The 17,433-nt window shown below is 34.5% G+C and overlaps 3 protein-coding genes across 3 annotated transcripts; 2 read left to right on the top strand and 1 right to left on the bottom strand.

Annotated features, from left to right (window-relative positions):
- Window positions 1-412: 412 nt before the first annotated feature.
- Window positions 413-6,264, bottom strand: LOC134242366 (uncharacterized). Its single transcript, XM_062724428.1, has 7 exons — window positions 5,193-6,264; window positions 4,664-4,790; window positions 2,970-3,135; window positions 1,808-2,879; window positions 1,601-1,718; window positions 755-921; window positions 413-560 (listed from the first exon to the last, which is right to left on the bottom strand). The coding sequence occupies exons 1-7, from the start codon at window positions 6,143-6,145 to the stop codon at window positions 455-457; spliced, it is 2,709 nt and encodes a 902-aa protein (XP_062580412.1). The 5' UTR covers window positions 6,146-6,264; the 3' UTR covers window positions 413-454.
- A 1,655-nt stretch (window positions 6,265-7,919) lies between these two features.
- LOC134242409 (serine-enriched protein-like) lies at window positions 7,920-11,535 on the top strand. The gene is made up of 2 exons (XM_062724478.1): window positions 7,920-7,998; window positions 10,883-11,535. Exons 1-2 carry the CDS (start codon window positions 7,920-7,922, stop codon window positions 11,533-11,535), a joined length of 732 nt encoding a protein of 243 aa, XP_062580462.1.
- A 4,325-nt stretch (window positions 11,536-15,860) lies between these two features.
- LOC134242397 (serine-enriched protein-like) lies at window positions 15,861-16,793 on the top strand. Its single transcript, XM_062724468.1, has 2 exons — window positions 15,861-15,939; window positions 16,141-16,793. Exons 1-2 carry the CDS (start codon window positions 15,861-15,863, stop codon window positions 16,791-16,793), a joined length of 732 nt encoding a protein of 243 aa, XP_062580452.1.
- The last annotated feature ends 640 nt before the right edge of the window (window positions 16,794-17,433 follow it).

Below are 17,433 nucleotides of genomic sequence, written 5' to 3' on the forward strand. Positions count from 1 at the left end.
TTTTAAATCACATTGTCAAGCATTTATACATTTCAATTGCACTAACAAGAAACAATCTATTTGGCATTAATGGCACATAGTTACAGTTTACAAAGGTAAAAAATGTAACATTATACAATCATAATATAATAATGATAAAAACAATTCTTTAAAAATGATGATGACATCGTTCTGAGCATTTATACCAATAAACATGTCAATGAATTAATAAAGTCCTGCAGACTAGTTTTTCCAATTAATATATAATTCAAAAAGTTTTATTTACCTGAAGAATTCAAAAATTAACATACTGTATATTATAATTCAGATACATGTATGTTGTATATTTGGTCTAAAGTGACCCATGGTTATTTTCCGGTTATTTTTTGGTACTTACTTGTGTGGAAGACTTGATCAGATTTCAATTCAAAAAAACAAAAAAGAAAGATTTTAATTAGAAAATGCACTGTGATATTTAGATACGAGTCCAGAGAAGATAGATAAAAGAAGACAATGAGAGAAGAACCCAGCTAAATGTAATGGCGTCCGCTCCAGCTATCCTGCATTTCAGCGTGTCGTATCTGTAACAAAAAATATTATAGATTTTTACAATTGCATGATTAAAAAAAATTAATGTGAAGGGTGCATTAGCTGCAAGGCATCTCAAGAACTATATTTTTCTATGCTTAGTATTTTCAATTGTTCTGTTTACCGTATTCAAATATGAAACATTTACGTAGTCAGCAAACATAAACACGTGAGCAGCATACGATACCTATTGGGCTCTCCTCGTAACATTTTGTTATATTCCTCTTCCATCATCTGACCATCAAAGAACCAACTGAGGTCGTTGAAGGGGTACTCGTAACCTTGACGACACTCGCACTTGTACCCCCCTCGGAGGTAGCGCTGGGTAGGGGTCTGTAGAGGTAACGGTACACACTGCAAAAGAAAAATACATAAAAGTGCAGTTTTTAGTGCTTATTATGACTGCAGTGGTTAGAATGATTGCGGCTGCCTTAGACATCATAATACTTGTTGATTGACGTATTTATCTTTGAAAAAGAGAACTTGTATTTATCTCAAGTATGCAAATGCATTTCGTGCATGCGGCGAATTTAAAAATAAAAATACTAAAACAGAGATTTGAAAGACGCAAATAATAATTTAAGAATGGTGAAAAATAATTTTTGCATGCAAATTAAATTCTCGATTATAACAGAAATTAAAATTGAATTTTAGGGAGAGGTAATGTATTTAAAAAATTCATTTTGTTAACAGTAGATATAGTATGGAGAAATATACAATGAAGGCTGTTTAAGAATATGGCGACTTTCCTCGAGTTCATTATTGACACAAGGGAACAACCACTATACTTGTCACGTGATTATTCCGCCAGTGCCAAGAACGACCAACAGGAAAAAATTCCGCTCAGAGAAAATAAAGCAGTAGAGAAAGTTTATAAATAAAGAAAAAGCTACTTCATGCATACTAAGATTATAGTTGCAATAAATATATTGGAAAAATCTAAGAATACGTTAATACTTTCTATGTGGAAACTATAGTGAATATCGCCGGTTATTTGTGTTTAGACATTATATGGAGGTTTGGCTTCACTTACATATTGCGATTTAAAGTGACAACGCGCCGTGTTTTTAAATGCGTTCGCCACGGAATAATCTCCAGGACATTGGTGGATTTCTAAGAAGTCTAACTTGACATCAACTGTTACCACTCCACTGAAAAAGAAAAAAGAATAAGGGTCAGTATACTTGAATAATATACAAAAGTATGAATATTTCGAATGTAATTATATATCTGGACTTACTGGAATTCTAGTCGAGTCTTTAATGCATTTGTTCCAAAGAATGGTGCGATGTATGTGACAACCCACTCATCCACCATTCCATCGCATTTAAAGGTAGGCCTCAGCCACTCTCCGTGTTCATACTTTGGAGCAAAATACTTTAATGGGTAGTGCTCCCATCTCACTAAACTAGTGCCATTAGGATCTGAACGAACCATAGGTTTAGCGGTGTATTGCTTCAGGCCCTCGAAGTTCGTCTGCCACCTGGCCTTCAAGTCTCTGAACCACATCTTTTGAGTATATGGAGATTTCAGACCAGCATAGTCTATAGCGCGGAACTTTTCCAATCCGTCCGTATCTGCAGACATGTACGTGTATGCAAAAGGTCCGAAGTACTCCCGAGTGATACCATGTACAAATCGGGGATCCGTGTTGTTAACAGGTGGCGACATTCGGAACTTGTAGCGGTCAAAGAAAACGCCACTGCCTAGAATTTTAAAGTTGCTCATGACGTTAGCGAGAACCTCACCAAATATGTGTGTCTCGTTTAATCTCTTGTCTCCCCTTACGCTTCCGAAGTCTTCATATTCGTCGATGTTTTGAAGGAAATCACACAAGAAATGTGCCAACCTCAACGCAGTGCGGGCTTCGGCTTCAAATCGTTTGTCAGCGCCATACCCTGCATCCCCCGGTAAGTACAACTCATAATCTGGCTTTGTCATACAATTCTCTTTATTCGTGGTCTGCTTTCGGTATATAATCTTTTCCATTCTTGCGTACATTTCTTGATCAAATAGATCACGTTTGTGCCTCATAAATCTCTTCTCTCCTGGGTACCGTGGTATAAATCTTCGCTCCTGCATTCTTTCCTTGACTGTTTTAAATGCGGATCTCTTTGCCACCAACTTATTGACCTTCTTTGAGGCAGACCGTTTTTGTCTTTTCCCTGCATTATCCGTAGTAGATAGTTTTCCCATTGAAACACGCGGGCTAGAGTCAGCAGAAGAAATTACGTCAACAAATCGGTCCTGGAGTGTAGATCTCTTCTTTCTTTCCACAAAACTTGGCATCTCATTGGGAGGCACCATTTGTTCTAATATCAAAAACATAATATGAATATAATATTATTTGTTTTATTTCTTTAAGGATTGAAAAAAAAAATTCGTGAAAATTCGTGACTCACCTTCCACGGCCAGGCAATCAAACCAAGCGTCGTATTCGGACCCGGTGGCCTGCTCAATTTCTATCCCAAGGAAAGGTCCGTCGTGCCACCACGGGTAGTAATATCCGGGCTTACAAACACACTGGTAACCGCCCCGACGGAATCCATAACCAGGTATCACTTCGCACTGTGAAAAGAAAATGGAACTTTTATGTAACTTTGTCAGGAATAAAATTTTATGGATAATATCTTGAAAAAAGGCCACTACAAAAAAGAGAATTTTTTTTTTTTTTTTTTTTTTTGCTTGTCAACTTCTTCAGGTAAGTAAAAAAAAAAATTCCACTTATACATGTATAGAATGATAAACAGAACGTGACAAAATGTCTCCAGTTAGTAACCACAATAGAGAAAACTTGTCCAATAGGAATTTCCCGGATTGATACAGCGGCGAAATGTCCCATTAAGTTTGAGTGGCGCTGCAGTCGGTTGTTCCCAGAGGCCGCAGCTCTCGGTTTGATGTCGTTCAGATCGACAAGGGGGTTGATAGGGCGTCATGTATTATTCACGGACCTTTAGAGCTTTGCCTTAATTTACAGGCTCTGTGATTGATGTGTTGGATATTGCAATTGAATAATTAATATTAGTATTTAATGAAGCAGGGATGACTATGTATCGATTGGATTAGCACTATGTTTACCTGTTACACCGAGATTTAAAAGGTACAATTCCTAATGCGTTAGGAATTCCCAGGTTTCACTTTATTGTGATCAGGCATCAAAAGATTTCAACTTCTGTTTACGGATCAAATTTGTGATCTAGATGGATTTATAAATGCTAAATATCAATGTGTTTCAGATATCAGGGTTTTACCTGACTGAATAATAACAATAATCAAGTTTTGTTCCAGGTGGTTAAATTTGCGTTTCGTTTACTTTCTTATTATCTTTACCCCAAACAAAAAAAATGCATTTTTTCTCCTCTTCGATACAATGAAAACTAGAACATCAGTTATCATGGGAAATGGGTACATAATTTTATAGTATGTACAGGACAAACAAAAACTTCAACTTAATGCAGTTGAATGGCCGTTAATTAACTATATCGAGGATTATTTTCCTTAAGAGTTTATCATTGTATATGTTGCGTTGCTCTATATATGAATGGTCCATTTGCGTGACGAAGTTCCCATTGCTCGCATGATAAGCTTCAAACATGTTCATTTTTTTTTATTTCCACGGCATTATACAAATACAATTGCATGGTATTCCCATACCAGTTTGTTCGATTCACAAGAGGAATTGTATTTATACTTTTCTTCTTCATTTTAAGTGTAATCATAAAATTTATTACATTAATACATGACAAGTTATCGATAACATGTGACTGTCAACGATATTTTTGTCGTTATATAATGCAGATTCGTGTCCCATGAGTATTCCTTGTTTCATTGAAATTCTGTTAAATAATCATTGCATTGGTTGATATTTTCAACAAGAGTTAATTATTGTGAATCAGAAACACAGGAGAATTCATTTGCAATTTCTACATAATGGGAAAACAACATATATGGAATTTAATACGTTCCTCATACTATTAAAATTTAGGGTAGATTAGGATAAATTACTTTTCATAAATGCATCAAATTCTATTTTGCTTTTCTCGTTAATTACAAATATTCATACAGATTAGTAGAGGTATGTTCAAAAGAAACTTACCATTGTGGTAGGTTTACATCTGGCCGTGCCAGCAAAGAAATTTGGTTCTGGATTGCCATCACTGATGGGACACGGGTTAATATCTATTCTCTCAAACTCTATATCCATGGCTGATACTGCTACAGTTCTGTCAAAAGAAAATGCAAAAAAGGAATTATTAAACTGAAACATTGTACTGCAGGACAATCCGATGTTTTCAGAGAAATTAATACCCATGGTCTGTGCATACAATATCTGCAGAGTCTTAATTCCCTGGGTAAATCTGGTTTTTGTTGAATAAACTCCACTATCTGTACAGAGGATTGTTTTTGAGATTATGTCGTTTCTTAAGCAAACAAAACAACCTCCACGTATTAAGAGGGTGAATTGCATGAGAAAGAAGAATCGTAGTAGAGTTTGCACTTTCTTAAAAATACATACTGCTTAAAGATTAATAAGGGGATTATATTGGGATTTGATGATCAAATATCCCTGGAGCAGGTATAGTTCATTATGATTGAGTGAGAATTTCATGATGAGAAGCTATTACCTTGGTCTACGTAAATGAATGAATGGAGAGTATCGCGGCATGTACTCTACAACAGGTGCGCTGGCTGTTACTATCCACTTGTTGGACCGTCCACAGTCGAAGTAAGGTTTGCTCCACTGCACCGGAAGTGACGGAGAATTCTCCTCTCGGTCGTTAATTCCAGGCTGTGGCGGACCAAAATATGGAATTGCCACAAACTCGTTATCTATAAACGTCCCCGTTTTGTTTGAAAATTTTATACCCACTACATAAGTAAACTTAGTCAATGAATCCTGTTCTCCTGTGATATCTGGCATCCACGGAGAGTACCATGGGGCTGTTTTGTAGGCCTGGTTCGAGTAGTTCTTGTTCCACCCAGCCCCGTAATCATGAATATCCACCGTCCTGTTCGTGGGTTCCCGGAGATAGTTCGTTGTTTCAGCGTAATCATCCTCCCTCCACGCTTTTGGACCAAACAATGGCGTGGTTTTGTTGAAATCTAAAATTTTGTTATACCAGTTAGGATAATAACAATGATTGTCAAAAAAGATTGCGGAACCGTTAAGGAATCCTTCACTAGCAGTCACATCGGCTGTTGCCGACATATACAAGTACATCAGTCCAGGCTGAAAGTTGAAATCTACAGATCTGTTGAGTCTCTGGTAGATAAAACTATAGTAATGAGCCCTGTTCAAGGCCATGTTGTGCAGATGAAGAAGTTGAGATCTGTTGGAGTATATCACTGAAGTAAGAAGCATGTTGTAGCGCGGTTTTTGCGACACTGACGCGCCGGGAAGCTCCAGTTCATGTTTGGGTTTGGAGCGACAGTTCTCCTGGGTCACAGAAGACAACTTGTCCATAATCTCATCAAAATTGTCTGGCCTCATCCATTCAAAAACACTTCTCCCTGATCCGGTCCAGACGAAAAACAGGGCCAGAATCACGCAGGTGAAGGCACACCTGAGAAATCCCATCGTTATTTTGTTAAGTTTCCCCGAGTTTTCACATTATGTACTCACGGAGTGAAATAAGCAACGCTTTCTCACCTGCCTCACTTCCTCAAAATTCAAAATGGCGGTCGGAATTAGCTCACCTATTCAAATAAAAGAAGACGCTTTCATTTTGTGCGCATGCCTCAGGTATATGTTTATCAGGTGTGTCAACGAAAAGAGGCCCCAAAGGGGTATTTTAGGAAATGTTCAAATGTAATTAACGTCGGTAAAAATGCCAGAATGCATGCAATGGTTTAAAGTAATTGCTTTTCATGAATTAATGATAAACATGCATTTTTTGCACCTGTAATTATCGGTTTTTCCAGGTGTAAAAGCATGTCTCACCGCTGCTCGTCTTTCTGGCGTCGTGTTTACATTTCTTTGTTGGATAAGAAAATCAATACTAATATGACACACGTGGTTCATTACTACGCAAAATATTTAATTATTAATGAATCTGATATGGATGCAAAATACGTTTTCTTGTAAATGATCTTTGTCTCTGATTTTGCTTGGAGATGAAGAACCCGTGCTTTTACGTCGCAGGTCATTTTACCGTGTACAGGTAATTACACTGCAATGTCATGAGTCACGCATACCTTATTTGACCCAGATACAACCTTATTTCCACTATTTCATTAACGGCACACATATCCGTGTTTACATAAGTCCCTATAAACTTAGATAGTATTGTATTGAGCATTTATTTTGATATGGTTGAATACAGTCTTTTTCAAGAATTATAAAAATTATGTAAGATATTTTGCAATTCATTTTTTAAAACAACTTTTCCTCTGGGGTTCTCTCTGAATCATATATACCCTTTCTAATAATTTCAAATATTGGGGATATTGAGATGCGTTCTGAGGCTCAGTGAAGGTTCTTTTATCAATCGTCGATCATGGGAAAGAATTTAATTTGGTACAAAAAATAATATTCGCCGTTTATCCTTAAAATTTAACAATTTAATGATAAGTTCATGGTAATCCGTGGAAGTTCAAAAAACGTTTGTGTGTCTGATTTTAATCTGTTGAATAAACATGTTTACAAAATACAACCTACAGTTATTGATTTTCTCCGCGTTCTAAAATAAAAGACTAAAAAGTATACAGATAAAATGAAATATTTACTTAAGAATTTTATTATTTATTTATTTATTTATTTATTTTGTGTTCTTTGTCATATCTTTAACTAAAATTAATTTTACGTTTTAAAGAAGGTTTTGAGTTAATGAAGAAATTTAATCCACAGAGTTTTAATTTTAAACATAATTATGTTATGAATAAAAGTTCAGCTTTGCTAAATTGTTTTGAATTTGTTTAAGGTCCTGGAATTTACCGTTAACAAAAAATGGTGTACGTTTTTGGCTTGTTAAAAAAATAGTTATCTAGAATTTTGATTAGATAACTGTATTAATTGATTAGTCTTTGACATTTGAAAAGTTATCAAAATTAACGGAACATTGCATAGACGACAGCATAATTGGTTTTCTCAAATTTGCTTTTTAATTAATTCATTAATTAATTTTGGTGGCGGGTTAGCGGTCAGTGACTTGACACAGGTGTGACACTGTTCCACAGGTAACGGTAAACTGACCGTCGTCTCTGACTCAATGTCACGGTGTCGGAGACTGACAATAAGTGAAGTATCGGACAACTTAGGGTATAAAACAGAACGGGCGGGGAATAAGCAGTACTTCCAAAATTTACTTCACAGTTAGATATATCCGATACGAGAAATAAAACTCCCAGTCAAAATGAATCTTTCCGAGTCCAAAAGGCCTTTGGTGGAGAATGAAGAATTGAACAAGTCTTACTTCGGATATGACAACGAAGGTATTTATCAATATTAATGTTACATAATTAAAAAAACAAGTATATACTGACAAAAAGTCAGAGATACTCAAGCTGTAGAAAATGAAAATCAACTAAGAAAAGTCATTAATATCCTAAAATGGTATAATGTGGGCTATTGAGTTCAATCTTCTATTGAATTATATACATGTACATGAAACAAAATTCATATAATGAAGTTAATTAGAATAAATATAATTTATCGTACTATACGACGAATTTACGTTACTCACTTTCAGGAATATTTTATAGAGTATAGTAGACGTTTCTTGAATCAATAAAATATTTTTTATGTGGACATTTCATATACTTCAAACTATACGCTTTTTTAATTTTGCTTAATGACGTACATAAAAACATTTTATAAACATCAATCCAAATAGCTTGTTGCAAGTCGGAAGAAAAGTTTTTCAAAGTGGACGGGGGGGGGGGGGGGGCTCAGGGCTCCAAAAAGCCACGTAATTACCGGTATACGGGTATCTAACTGTGCGGCATGTACAGTACATATTCCGTTCGAATCCAAAAGAAGTTATTTAGGTTCCGTTACCAAAGCTGAAGAAAGTACGATTTTTTAAAATAAAAAAAAAAACGTATGAGGGAGAAATTAACAATAATTTTGCGCTATTATTTTACTGTCACTCAAAGTGCACATCATTTTCAGGCCCGTTATAGGCAATTTCAGTTTGGGGGTACAGCCATACATTTTTTTGCCACGCATTGTAAAACTTTGACAGATCTATAATAATGTATCTTAGTGTAGTCTACTTGTGAAGTTATGCCAAGTTACTTATATTGAAATCAGACCAACACTGCGAGAATAAGCGTTTCGAAAATTTGTTAAGAGAAGGACAATTAGAAATGGGGTAACCTGCGTCACCTTTCAGAGTAACCAGTGGACTCGTCCATGGATGCTTTGTCGGCGACTGTAAAAAGTACCTGAGATTCCTACGCAAATGAAAGCGCGAAATCTCTGTATAGAAACTGCATTCTCTATCCAGAGTTGTCTTCCGCTACGCTCACAACACCTCTGTCAACGCTCGTTGTACAAGATTCTTGTACAAATTTTAAACAGCGAAGATTCGAAATTTAAATGATAATTAATTATTGTAAATATTGATAAGGATGATAATTCATTATTTATTTTAAATCTATAATCACCCAAAAACGACTTATTTTCAAAGATTTTAGGGAACTATTTTGCGGAGTAAAAATTAATATCTTAATTAAAAAATCCTTTTAAGGTGTAAAAAATTAAAATAAAAAATGTTTTTCGATAAGAATTATAATTACACACAATTATAATTACAACTTTTTATCAAAAACATTTTTTTCAAGAATCTTGTATAACAAGCGTTGACAGAGGTGTATGTGGGAGAGAAGCGGGAACGACAACTCTGTATAAGAGAATGATAGAAACTGTTGCAGCTGCGACGCTTCACTCATTGTTCATACGCTGTAGAATAGAATCCGACTTTTAACACTTAATATTTTTGAATATACAGACGTTTTCAACATAAGCTTCATTTTTGTTTCTAGAAATATGTTTATCTACAAATATAATATAATTTCGTGTTTTTAAACTGAGTAAATCGATGACCTAGCATCGTTTTAGATAACTCAAGCCCCTCTAGGGCTTGAGTAATAAATAAATAAAATTTTGATAAATTAAATTCTTTATTTTAACATTAATTTAGGGTGAATTCACCATGCATCGGATACCCTTGTACTTCAACAAGTTCTAGCGATATCGCTACCGACGGAAAATTATCAAAATGGAGTTTAACATTTAGTTTGTGATTAAAATATCAATTTGGGACACAATTATATGCCCTTTATTTAGAAAATATCCTCAAAAATCGAGTTTTTAGGAATAACTCAAAATTCACCATGGAGTTCGGACATTGTTTACCATGCATTCGGACAGACGGTATTTTGACTGGATAAATATCATACCTTTATTAAAGTGCTTTAAAATCCTTGATATGGATATATTTTTATCTTTTATCTAAGAATTAACCCTCAATTTAAATCTAATTGACGATATCGTTGCACAAATGTAGAACGATTTAAGAGACCTCACTCTGCCTTAAAAATGCTTTAAAATGCTTACACTGCGGTAATTCGCGCCTTTTTTCATGGTTTATCATACTCTGGTTTGTAGAAATAAATTGAGTCAAATTCCAGACGTCATACATCGATAACCTGTATTTTGACTGAAAATATAGAGTTTTTATTTTCCTTTTCCGCAAAAAACAGCTATCAGCTGGGTTCTGTATGAAAATGGTATTGCTTACTCTTTGCATCGGAAAGTGTCCGATCATGGTTAATTTGTGTCCGATGTACGGAGAAATGAACATACTATTGAAAACCAGCTTTTAAAAGAATTATACGAACATTGAAGTGAAATTTCTTTAAAATTTATGTAAAATTATCAATCTTTGACTTTATTCACCAAAGTCTGCCTCGTTCCGTTGAAGTCGAATTTTAAGAACGATAACTCTAAAAATCGCAAAATCTTAAATTCCTGGTTGTTCCCCTTTGATGATGTAAAATATGACGTAACTTCAAGGCCATTCTCGGGGTATTTTTATCACAACATGATAATAACAATCGGTATCATTAAAAAATTTAAGTCTTCAGCTTCAAGACAGAAACAAATAAATACACGGAACTCTTAAGTTGAAAGAGAGTTTATTGTCTAAAGTTGTCCGATGCAAGGTATGTGTCCGATGCATGGTGAATTCACCCTATATATAATATCTATTTTTCAATGAACAAATAAGTGCATATAAATTACAATGTAAATTTTAAAAAATGATAATTTGACATGAAATAAGTTGTTTTAATAATTTAACATTTTTTGTAGGTTGTTCCTCTGGTTACGACTCTGCTACTGACCATTCCAGTGCAGAAATCGACAAAGAGGCCGATACATCATTCTCCGAGGTCGACAATGGCGAACAACCAGCTGCTGAACCGGAAGTGATGAAATACAGAAGTACTCAGGAACTCTGCAACAGCCTTCAATACATCCTCTCATTTCCGGACCTCTGTGACGTCATGTTTCTTGTTGGAGAGAAGCGTGTTCCAATTTACGGCATGAAAGCCATTTTAGCCACACGTAGCCGAGTCTTCTATAATCTAATCCTGGATGCTCAGCGTCAGTCTCCTTCGTCCAAGAAGTCTAAAAAGAAGAATAAAGAAAACAAAACTCTTTCCAACCACCTTGTTATCGAAATCAAAAACTATCAGCCGGAAGACTTCAGAGAACTGGTGACCTTCGTCCATTGTGGGAAGGTCAACATAAATACTTCCAATGTGACGGGACTGTACTGTGGAGCGTCTGAGTTTGGTCTCTCTGACTTAAAGATTGCCTGTCGAGACTTCACAACAAGGACCATCAGGAAGGGCAACTCGTCGGCCATCTTGAAATCAACGAAGTTCTATCTCGCCCATCACCGTGCTGCTGCCAAATTCGTTGAAAAGATTCACGGATATCTGAAAGCCATCAATGACTGAACGAAACATCAGTAGAGAAACGTAACCTAACCCATAGGTTGCTCAGAAAGGTTCTTGAATAATAAGCTTGGTCAAGCAAAACCCTACTTGCTGTTCCCCAGCCAAAGAATGAAGAAGAAGACGACGACGAAGAAGAAGAAATTAGAAAGAGCACAACATTGAGGAGTTCCAATTTGTGGTCTCACCCATGATCGATGATTGAATGTCTTTTGATGAATGTTATCCTATACAAACATTTAAATTAATAATAATTGTTTTCTGTTGTGGATAAGTTTATGTTTTGGATATGTTTCTTATGGAAATAAAAATAAATTCATAAACAAACTTAATCAGGTCTTTGTGTATTCTTTGCAAAAGCTTTTTCTATATTTTTCGTTTTATATACAATTGGTTAAAGTATTTGTATTTCAATCACCAAAAACAACTTTGAGAAATTATTTGGATAATTTAAACTAGTATTTATGGTATATATTATATTATGTTATATTATATTATTAGTATTTTTGGTATATATTAAGAAGGTTGTTATAATTAAGAAATACACGGATAGCAATTTTCTAGAGATATATAAAAAAGATACTTGAAGTTCACTGAGAAAAATTCTATTAAATTATATTTGAACGCGCCTTGTATTTTCATAACTTGACAGAGAATATCTGCTTTATCTTAGGGATATTATGTATACACATAGAGAATAAGGAAATCCCAACACCCAATGAAGAGTACTACTCTTTTTGTTATATTGTGGTTTAATACTGTCGTTTACTGATTTTTATTTGAAAATTAAGATAAGCACACAAGACAAAGTACAATGTAATTGAAAACGTACACAGTTCGTAGCTTGTAGTTTCCCAATACAAGTAAATAGCTCTGATTTCTTAGCTGTCTTTGCCTCTTTGGACATTTTTCCTGAATAAATATGGCAGGTTATTTATGTTGAAAATAAACTAAGTAGATTCAATACGTAGACCTTATTAAGCTGTCATTTTCTCAAAATAAAAAAATAAGTTATAATGTTTAAAAATAAGAAACAAATTGCACTTCCATTCAACATGATCTTGATTTTCTTCAGTTGACATCTTTTTCTTCCATTGAGACCAATTTTGTTTTAAAGTCTTTCGTTACAAAATTAAAGACTTGATGGCTAATAAATGTTATTGATTATATGCAATAAATAAGATGTTAAGATGTTTTTATTGGTTCAAATCTTACATTTATCTATTTTGTAAAAAGCACCAAGTTCAGGACAGTAATCTCTCATTAAATTTTAATTCAACGGGTTGAAGGAAATTGCAAGTAAATTAAATATTCTGATGATAATTTTTTTTTATACACACAGGATATTTATATGCCCTCTGTATTCTTGAAAAGTGTCCCTTGTTATGAGTTGACAATAGATTGTAACTTCATTAAACAAAAAGAATTCATTTCAATTGTTTCATAAGAAAATTTTAAAGATTAACAAATATTAGAATTGAGTTCTACAAGCGCCGAATGTGAAATATTTTAAGGAATTTTTATAATTGATATTAAGTTTTTTTTCTCTTTTAAAAATATTGCATTAAGTATGATATAAAAGGAAACAAAAGACTTAAATTCTTTTCTACAAAAATGTATCATTTTTAATGAGTTCAAATCTTACAATTTACCAAATGTTTTAGTAAAAAGCATCCCGAAAGCTAGAACTGGAAAGGCCAAAACAGTATTGGATTTCATTACAAAGGCAAATGACTATGAATTGAGAAAATATGCCGTAGAGTCTACATATGTATCACCGATAATAAGTGCATTTTCCCTATGTATTTCATAAACATACATACAATGTAATAGTCTAAGTACTTTTTTAAATTCAGAGAAATTTTATAATTGATAAAAAAATTTTATTATTTTTACACACCATTGTATCTGCAGATTGTAGCTCTGGATATTAAAATCCCTTGTGAGAAACCAAAAGACATTGTAATTCTTATAACAAAAAAGACATTCATTTCAATTTTTAGCTCACCTGAGCAAAAAGCTCATTTTTCCGCACATCAGAATTTTCCTGATCAAAATTTGTGTAATGTTGTGTGTTGTCGTTGTCGGTTGTCGCGTAAATTTTTCACATTTTCATCTTCCCCTCAAGAACTACTGGGCCAATTTCAACCAATCTTGCTATACAAAGTATCCTTGGGTAAAGGGGATTCAAGTTTGTGCAAATGAAGGGTCATGCCCTCTTCCAAGGGGAGATATTCATGAATTTGTTAAAAATTAATGTCATTTACAAAAAATCTTCTTCTCAAGGACCACTGGGTCAGGAAACATGAAACTCATGTGGAAGCATCCTCAGGTAGTAGTGTAGATTCAAATTTATTTAAATCATGACCCCGGGGGATAGGGTGGGGCCACAATGGCCGATCAAAATTTTACATAGGTGTATATAGGGAAAATCTTTAAAAATGTTCTTCTCAAGAACCACTGTGCCAGGAAAGATGAAACCCATGTGGAAGCATTCTCAGGTAGTGTAGATTCAAGTTTGTTCAAATCTTGACCCCCGGGGATAGGGTGGAGCCACAATGGCAGTTCATAGTTTTACATAGGAGTATATAGGGAAAATCTTTAAAAATCTTCTCAAGAACCACTGTGCCAGGAAAGATGAAACTTATGTGGAAGCATTTTCAGGTAGTCTAGATTCAAGTTTATTCAAATCATGACCCCCGGGGGTAGGATGAGGCCACAATGGCAGTTCAAAGTTTTACATAGGAGTATATAGGGAAAATCTTAAAAATTTAAAAATCTTCTCAAGAACCACTGGTGCCAGGAAAGATGAAACTCATGTGAAATCATCCTCAGGTAGTGTAGATTCAAGTTTGTTCAAATCATGTCCCCCGGGGTAGCATGGGGCCAAAATAGCTGATCAAAGTTTTACATATGACTAGATAGGGAAATCTTTTAAAATCGTCTTCTCATTATTGTTCTCAAGTACTTCAAAGCCATGATTAGTGATATTTATATGGAATCATCCTCAGGTAGTGCAGATTCTAGTTTGTTCAAATCATAAACCCCAGGGGTAGTGTGGGGCCACAATGGGGGATCCAAGGTTTACATTAAAATATATTAGAAAGAAATCTTCTTCTCAAGAATAGCAAAGCCATGATTAGTGATACTAGTATTTATATGGAAGCATTTTCGGGAAGTGTAGAATTAAATTTCTTCAAACCGACTAACTCCCAAGGGTCATTTTCCTGGTGTAGTTTTACATAGAAAACATAAGGGCTAATACCAAGAACAGAAAAGCTATTTTTGATATTGACATGTAAGCATTCTCATGTCCATTGAGGATTTGAAATTTATTAAAAAAATTGGCCCTTTAAAAAGGGAGAAACAATGGGGATTCTTCAAATTATTATGAAGCTATATATAGAAGAAAATGTTTTTAAAAAATCTTTGGAGATATAAAACAGCAACCAAACATACATGTATTAATAGAGCTACAGCTTCATCCTTCTAAAAAGTATTAAAATTCAAGCCCCCCCCCCCCCCCTTGGTGACACTTTCATATCGATAACCAATTTGCTTAAGCCCTGGGCCTATTATTTCTTGCACTATATGCATCCCCGCACAAAGATTGGGCTGTGTATTGTGAAAGAAGGCCTGATGCATCAGTGTATCGCAACGTATTATGATATCTCTTGTTTTCTACTGAACAGGTTTCTTCAAAATTATTTTTTCTGGTCTTTAGGAAATGTAGATTTCGGCATCTCTTTTCTTCATAAATATCTTTTATCAAGTCCTTTGTATTTTGAAACCAAGATAAAGACATTCGGAATTTAACTTTTTTCTTTTTTATTTCAAATCAAAATTCAAATATTAGTAGTGTCGAACACCAAAATGTACTTAAAAGTAGCTTACTAAAATTAAATGAAAAAAGTTAGTTTGTGTAAACTTCTATAACAAGTGTGACCTATATAATCTAATAAATAATATTTCTAATATAATTTCTTTCAAATGTTGTCAAAAATTAAAATATTAAACGATCCAAACTTTAATTCTGAGGGACCTACTCATCAAAATGAAGGCAATAATTACTAGTAATTAACAAATTAAAAATTAATTATCGTGGCGGGATAGCGGTCAGTGACTTGACACAGGTGTGACACTGTTCCACAGGTAACGGTAAACTGACCGTCGTCTCTGACTCAATGTCACGGTGTCGGAGACTGACAATAAGTGATGTATCGGACAACTTAGGGTATAAAACTGGACGGCCTGGGAATACGCAGTACTTCCAAAGGGTACTTCACAGTTAGATATATCTGATACGAAAAATAAAACTTCCAGTCAAAATGAATCTTTCAGAATCCAAAATGCCTTTGGTGGAGAATGAAGAATTGAACAAGTCTGATTTCGGATATGACAGCGAAGGTATTTATCAATATCCATGTTACATAATTGAAAAAATAAATAAATAAAAATAAAATATTAATAAATTAAATTCTTTATTTAAAGATTTATAATATTTATTTTTCAATGAACAAATAAGTACATATGAATTACAATGTAAATTTAAAAGAATAATAATTTGACATGAAATAAGTTGTTTTAATAATTTAACATTTTTTGTAGGTTGTTCCTCTGGTTACGACTCTGCTACTGACCATTCCAGTGCAGAAATCGACAAAGAGGCCGATACATCATTCTCCGAGGTCGACAATGGCGAAGAAACAGCTGCTGAACCGGAAGTGATGAAATACAGAAGTACTCAGGAACTCTGCAACACCCTCCAGTACATCATCTCACTTCCAGACTTATGTGACGTCATTTTTCTTGTTGGAGAGAAGCGTGTTCCAATTTACGGCATGAAAGCCATTTTAGCCACACGTAGCCGAGTCTTCTATAATCTTATCCTCGATGCTCAGCGACAGTCTCCTTCGTCCAAGAAGTCTAAAAAGAAGAATAAAGAGAACAAAGCTATTTCTAACCACCTTGAGATCGAAATCAAAAACTACCAACCCGAAGACTTCAGAGAACTGGTGACCTTCGTCCATTGTGGGAAGGTCAACATAAATACTTCCAATGTGACGGGACTGTACTGTGGAGCGTCTGAGTTTGGTCTCTCTGACTTAAAGATTGCCTGTCGAGACTTCACAACAAGGACCATCAGGAACGGCAACTCGTCGGCCATCTTGAAATCAACGAAGTTCTATCTCGCCCATCATCGTGTTGCTGCCAAATTCGTTGAAAAGATTCAAGGATATCGGAAAGCTATGAATGGCTGAAAGTAGAAATTGTTGAGAAAAGTAACCTAACCCAAAGGTTGTTCAGAAAGGATCTTGAAAGATCAGCTAAGTCGAGCAAAACCCTACTTGCTGTCCTCCAGTCGAAGAATGAAGAAGACGACGAAGAAGAAGAAACCAGAAAGAGAACATTGAGGAGTTCAAAAGGAAGACAAAATTTGTAGACTTACATTACCAGTGAACTTTGAGTGAATATCTATTGATGATTGTGATACTATACAAACATTTAGATTAATAATACATGTACTTGATTCTGTTGTGGATAAGTTAATGTTTTCGATATATTTCTTATTGAAAAAATAAACACAAATTAAAGCAAACCTGATCAGTTCTTTGTTTATTCTTTGCAAAACTGTTTCTATTTCCTTCTTATGTTCAGTTGGTTAAAGTCTTAATCGGCTGACCAAGCACAACGAATTATACTGGGAAAACTTAGTTTTTATGGTGTGTATTAAAAAGGTTTTAGTTATAATTAAAATATACCAAGCTTTAACGGCGACACAAAGTAGAATTGATACGATAGCAATTTTCTAGAGTTATAAAAAGAAGTTTCACTGAGAAGTTAAATTCTGTTTAATTATATTTGAAGGTTCCATGAATTACGATAACTTGACAGAAAATT

The sequence above is a fragment of the Saccostrea cucullata genome, unplaced genomic scaffold (genome assembly GCF_032062105.1).
Source record: "Saccostrea cucullata isolate Sc308-1 unplaced genomic scaffold, CSIRO_AGI_Scuc_v1 ctg268, whole genome shotgun sequence".
Taxonomy (NCBI): domain Eukaryota; kingdom Metazoa; phylum Mollusca; class Bivalvia; order Ostreida; family Ostreidae; genus Saccostrea; species Saccostrea cuccullata.

Coding starts and splice junctions, on each gene's coding strand:
- LOC134242409 (XM_062724478.1), top strand. CDS start 7,920: ATGAATCTTTCCGAGTCCAAAAGGCCTTTGGTGGAGAATGAAGAATTG. Junction 7,999..10,882: donor CTTCGGATATGACAACGAAG/GTATTTATCAAT, acceptor CATTTTTTGTAG/GTTGTTCCTCTGGTTACGAC.
- LOC134242366 (XM_062724428.1), bottom strand. CDS start 6,145: ATGGGATTTCTCAGGTGTGCCTTCACCTGCGTGATTCTGGCCCTGTTT. Junction 1,719..1,807: donor AAGACTCGACTAGAATTCCA/GTAAGTCCAGAT, acceptor TTTCTTTTTCAG/TGGAGTGGTAACAGTTGATG. Junction 561..754: donor TTACGAGGAGAGCCCAATAG/GTATCGTATGCT, acceptor TTTTTGTTACAG/ATACGACACGCTGAAATGCA.
- LOC134242397 (XM_062724468.1), top strand. CDS start 15,861: ATGAATCTTTCAGAATCCAAAATGCCTTTGGTGGAGAATGAAGAATTG. Junction 15,940..16,140: donor TTTCGGATATGACAGCGAAG/GTATTTATCAAT, acceptor CATTTTTTGTAG/GTTGTTCCTCTGGTTACGAC.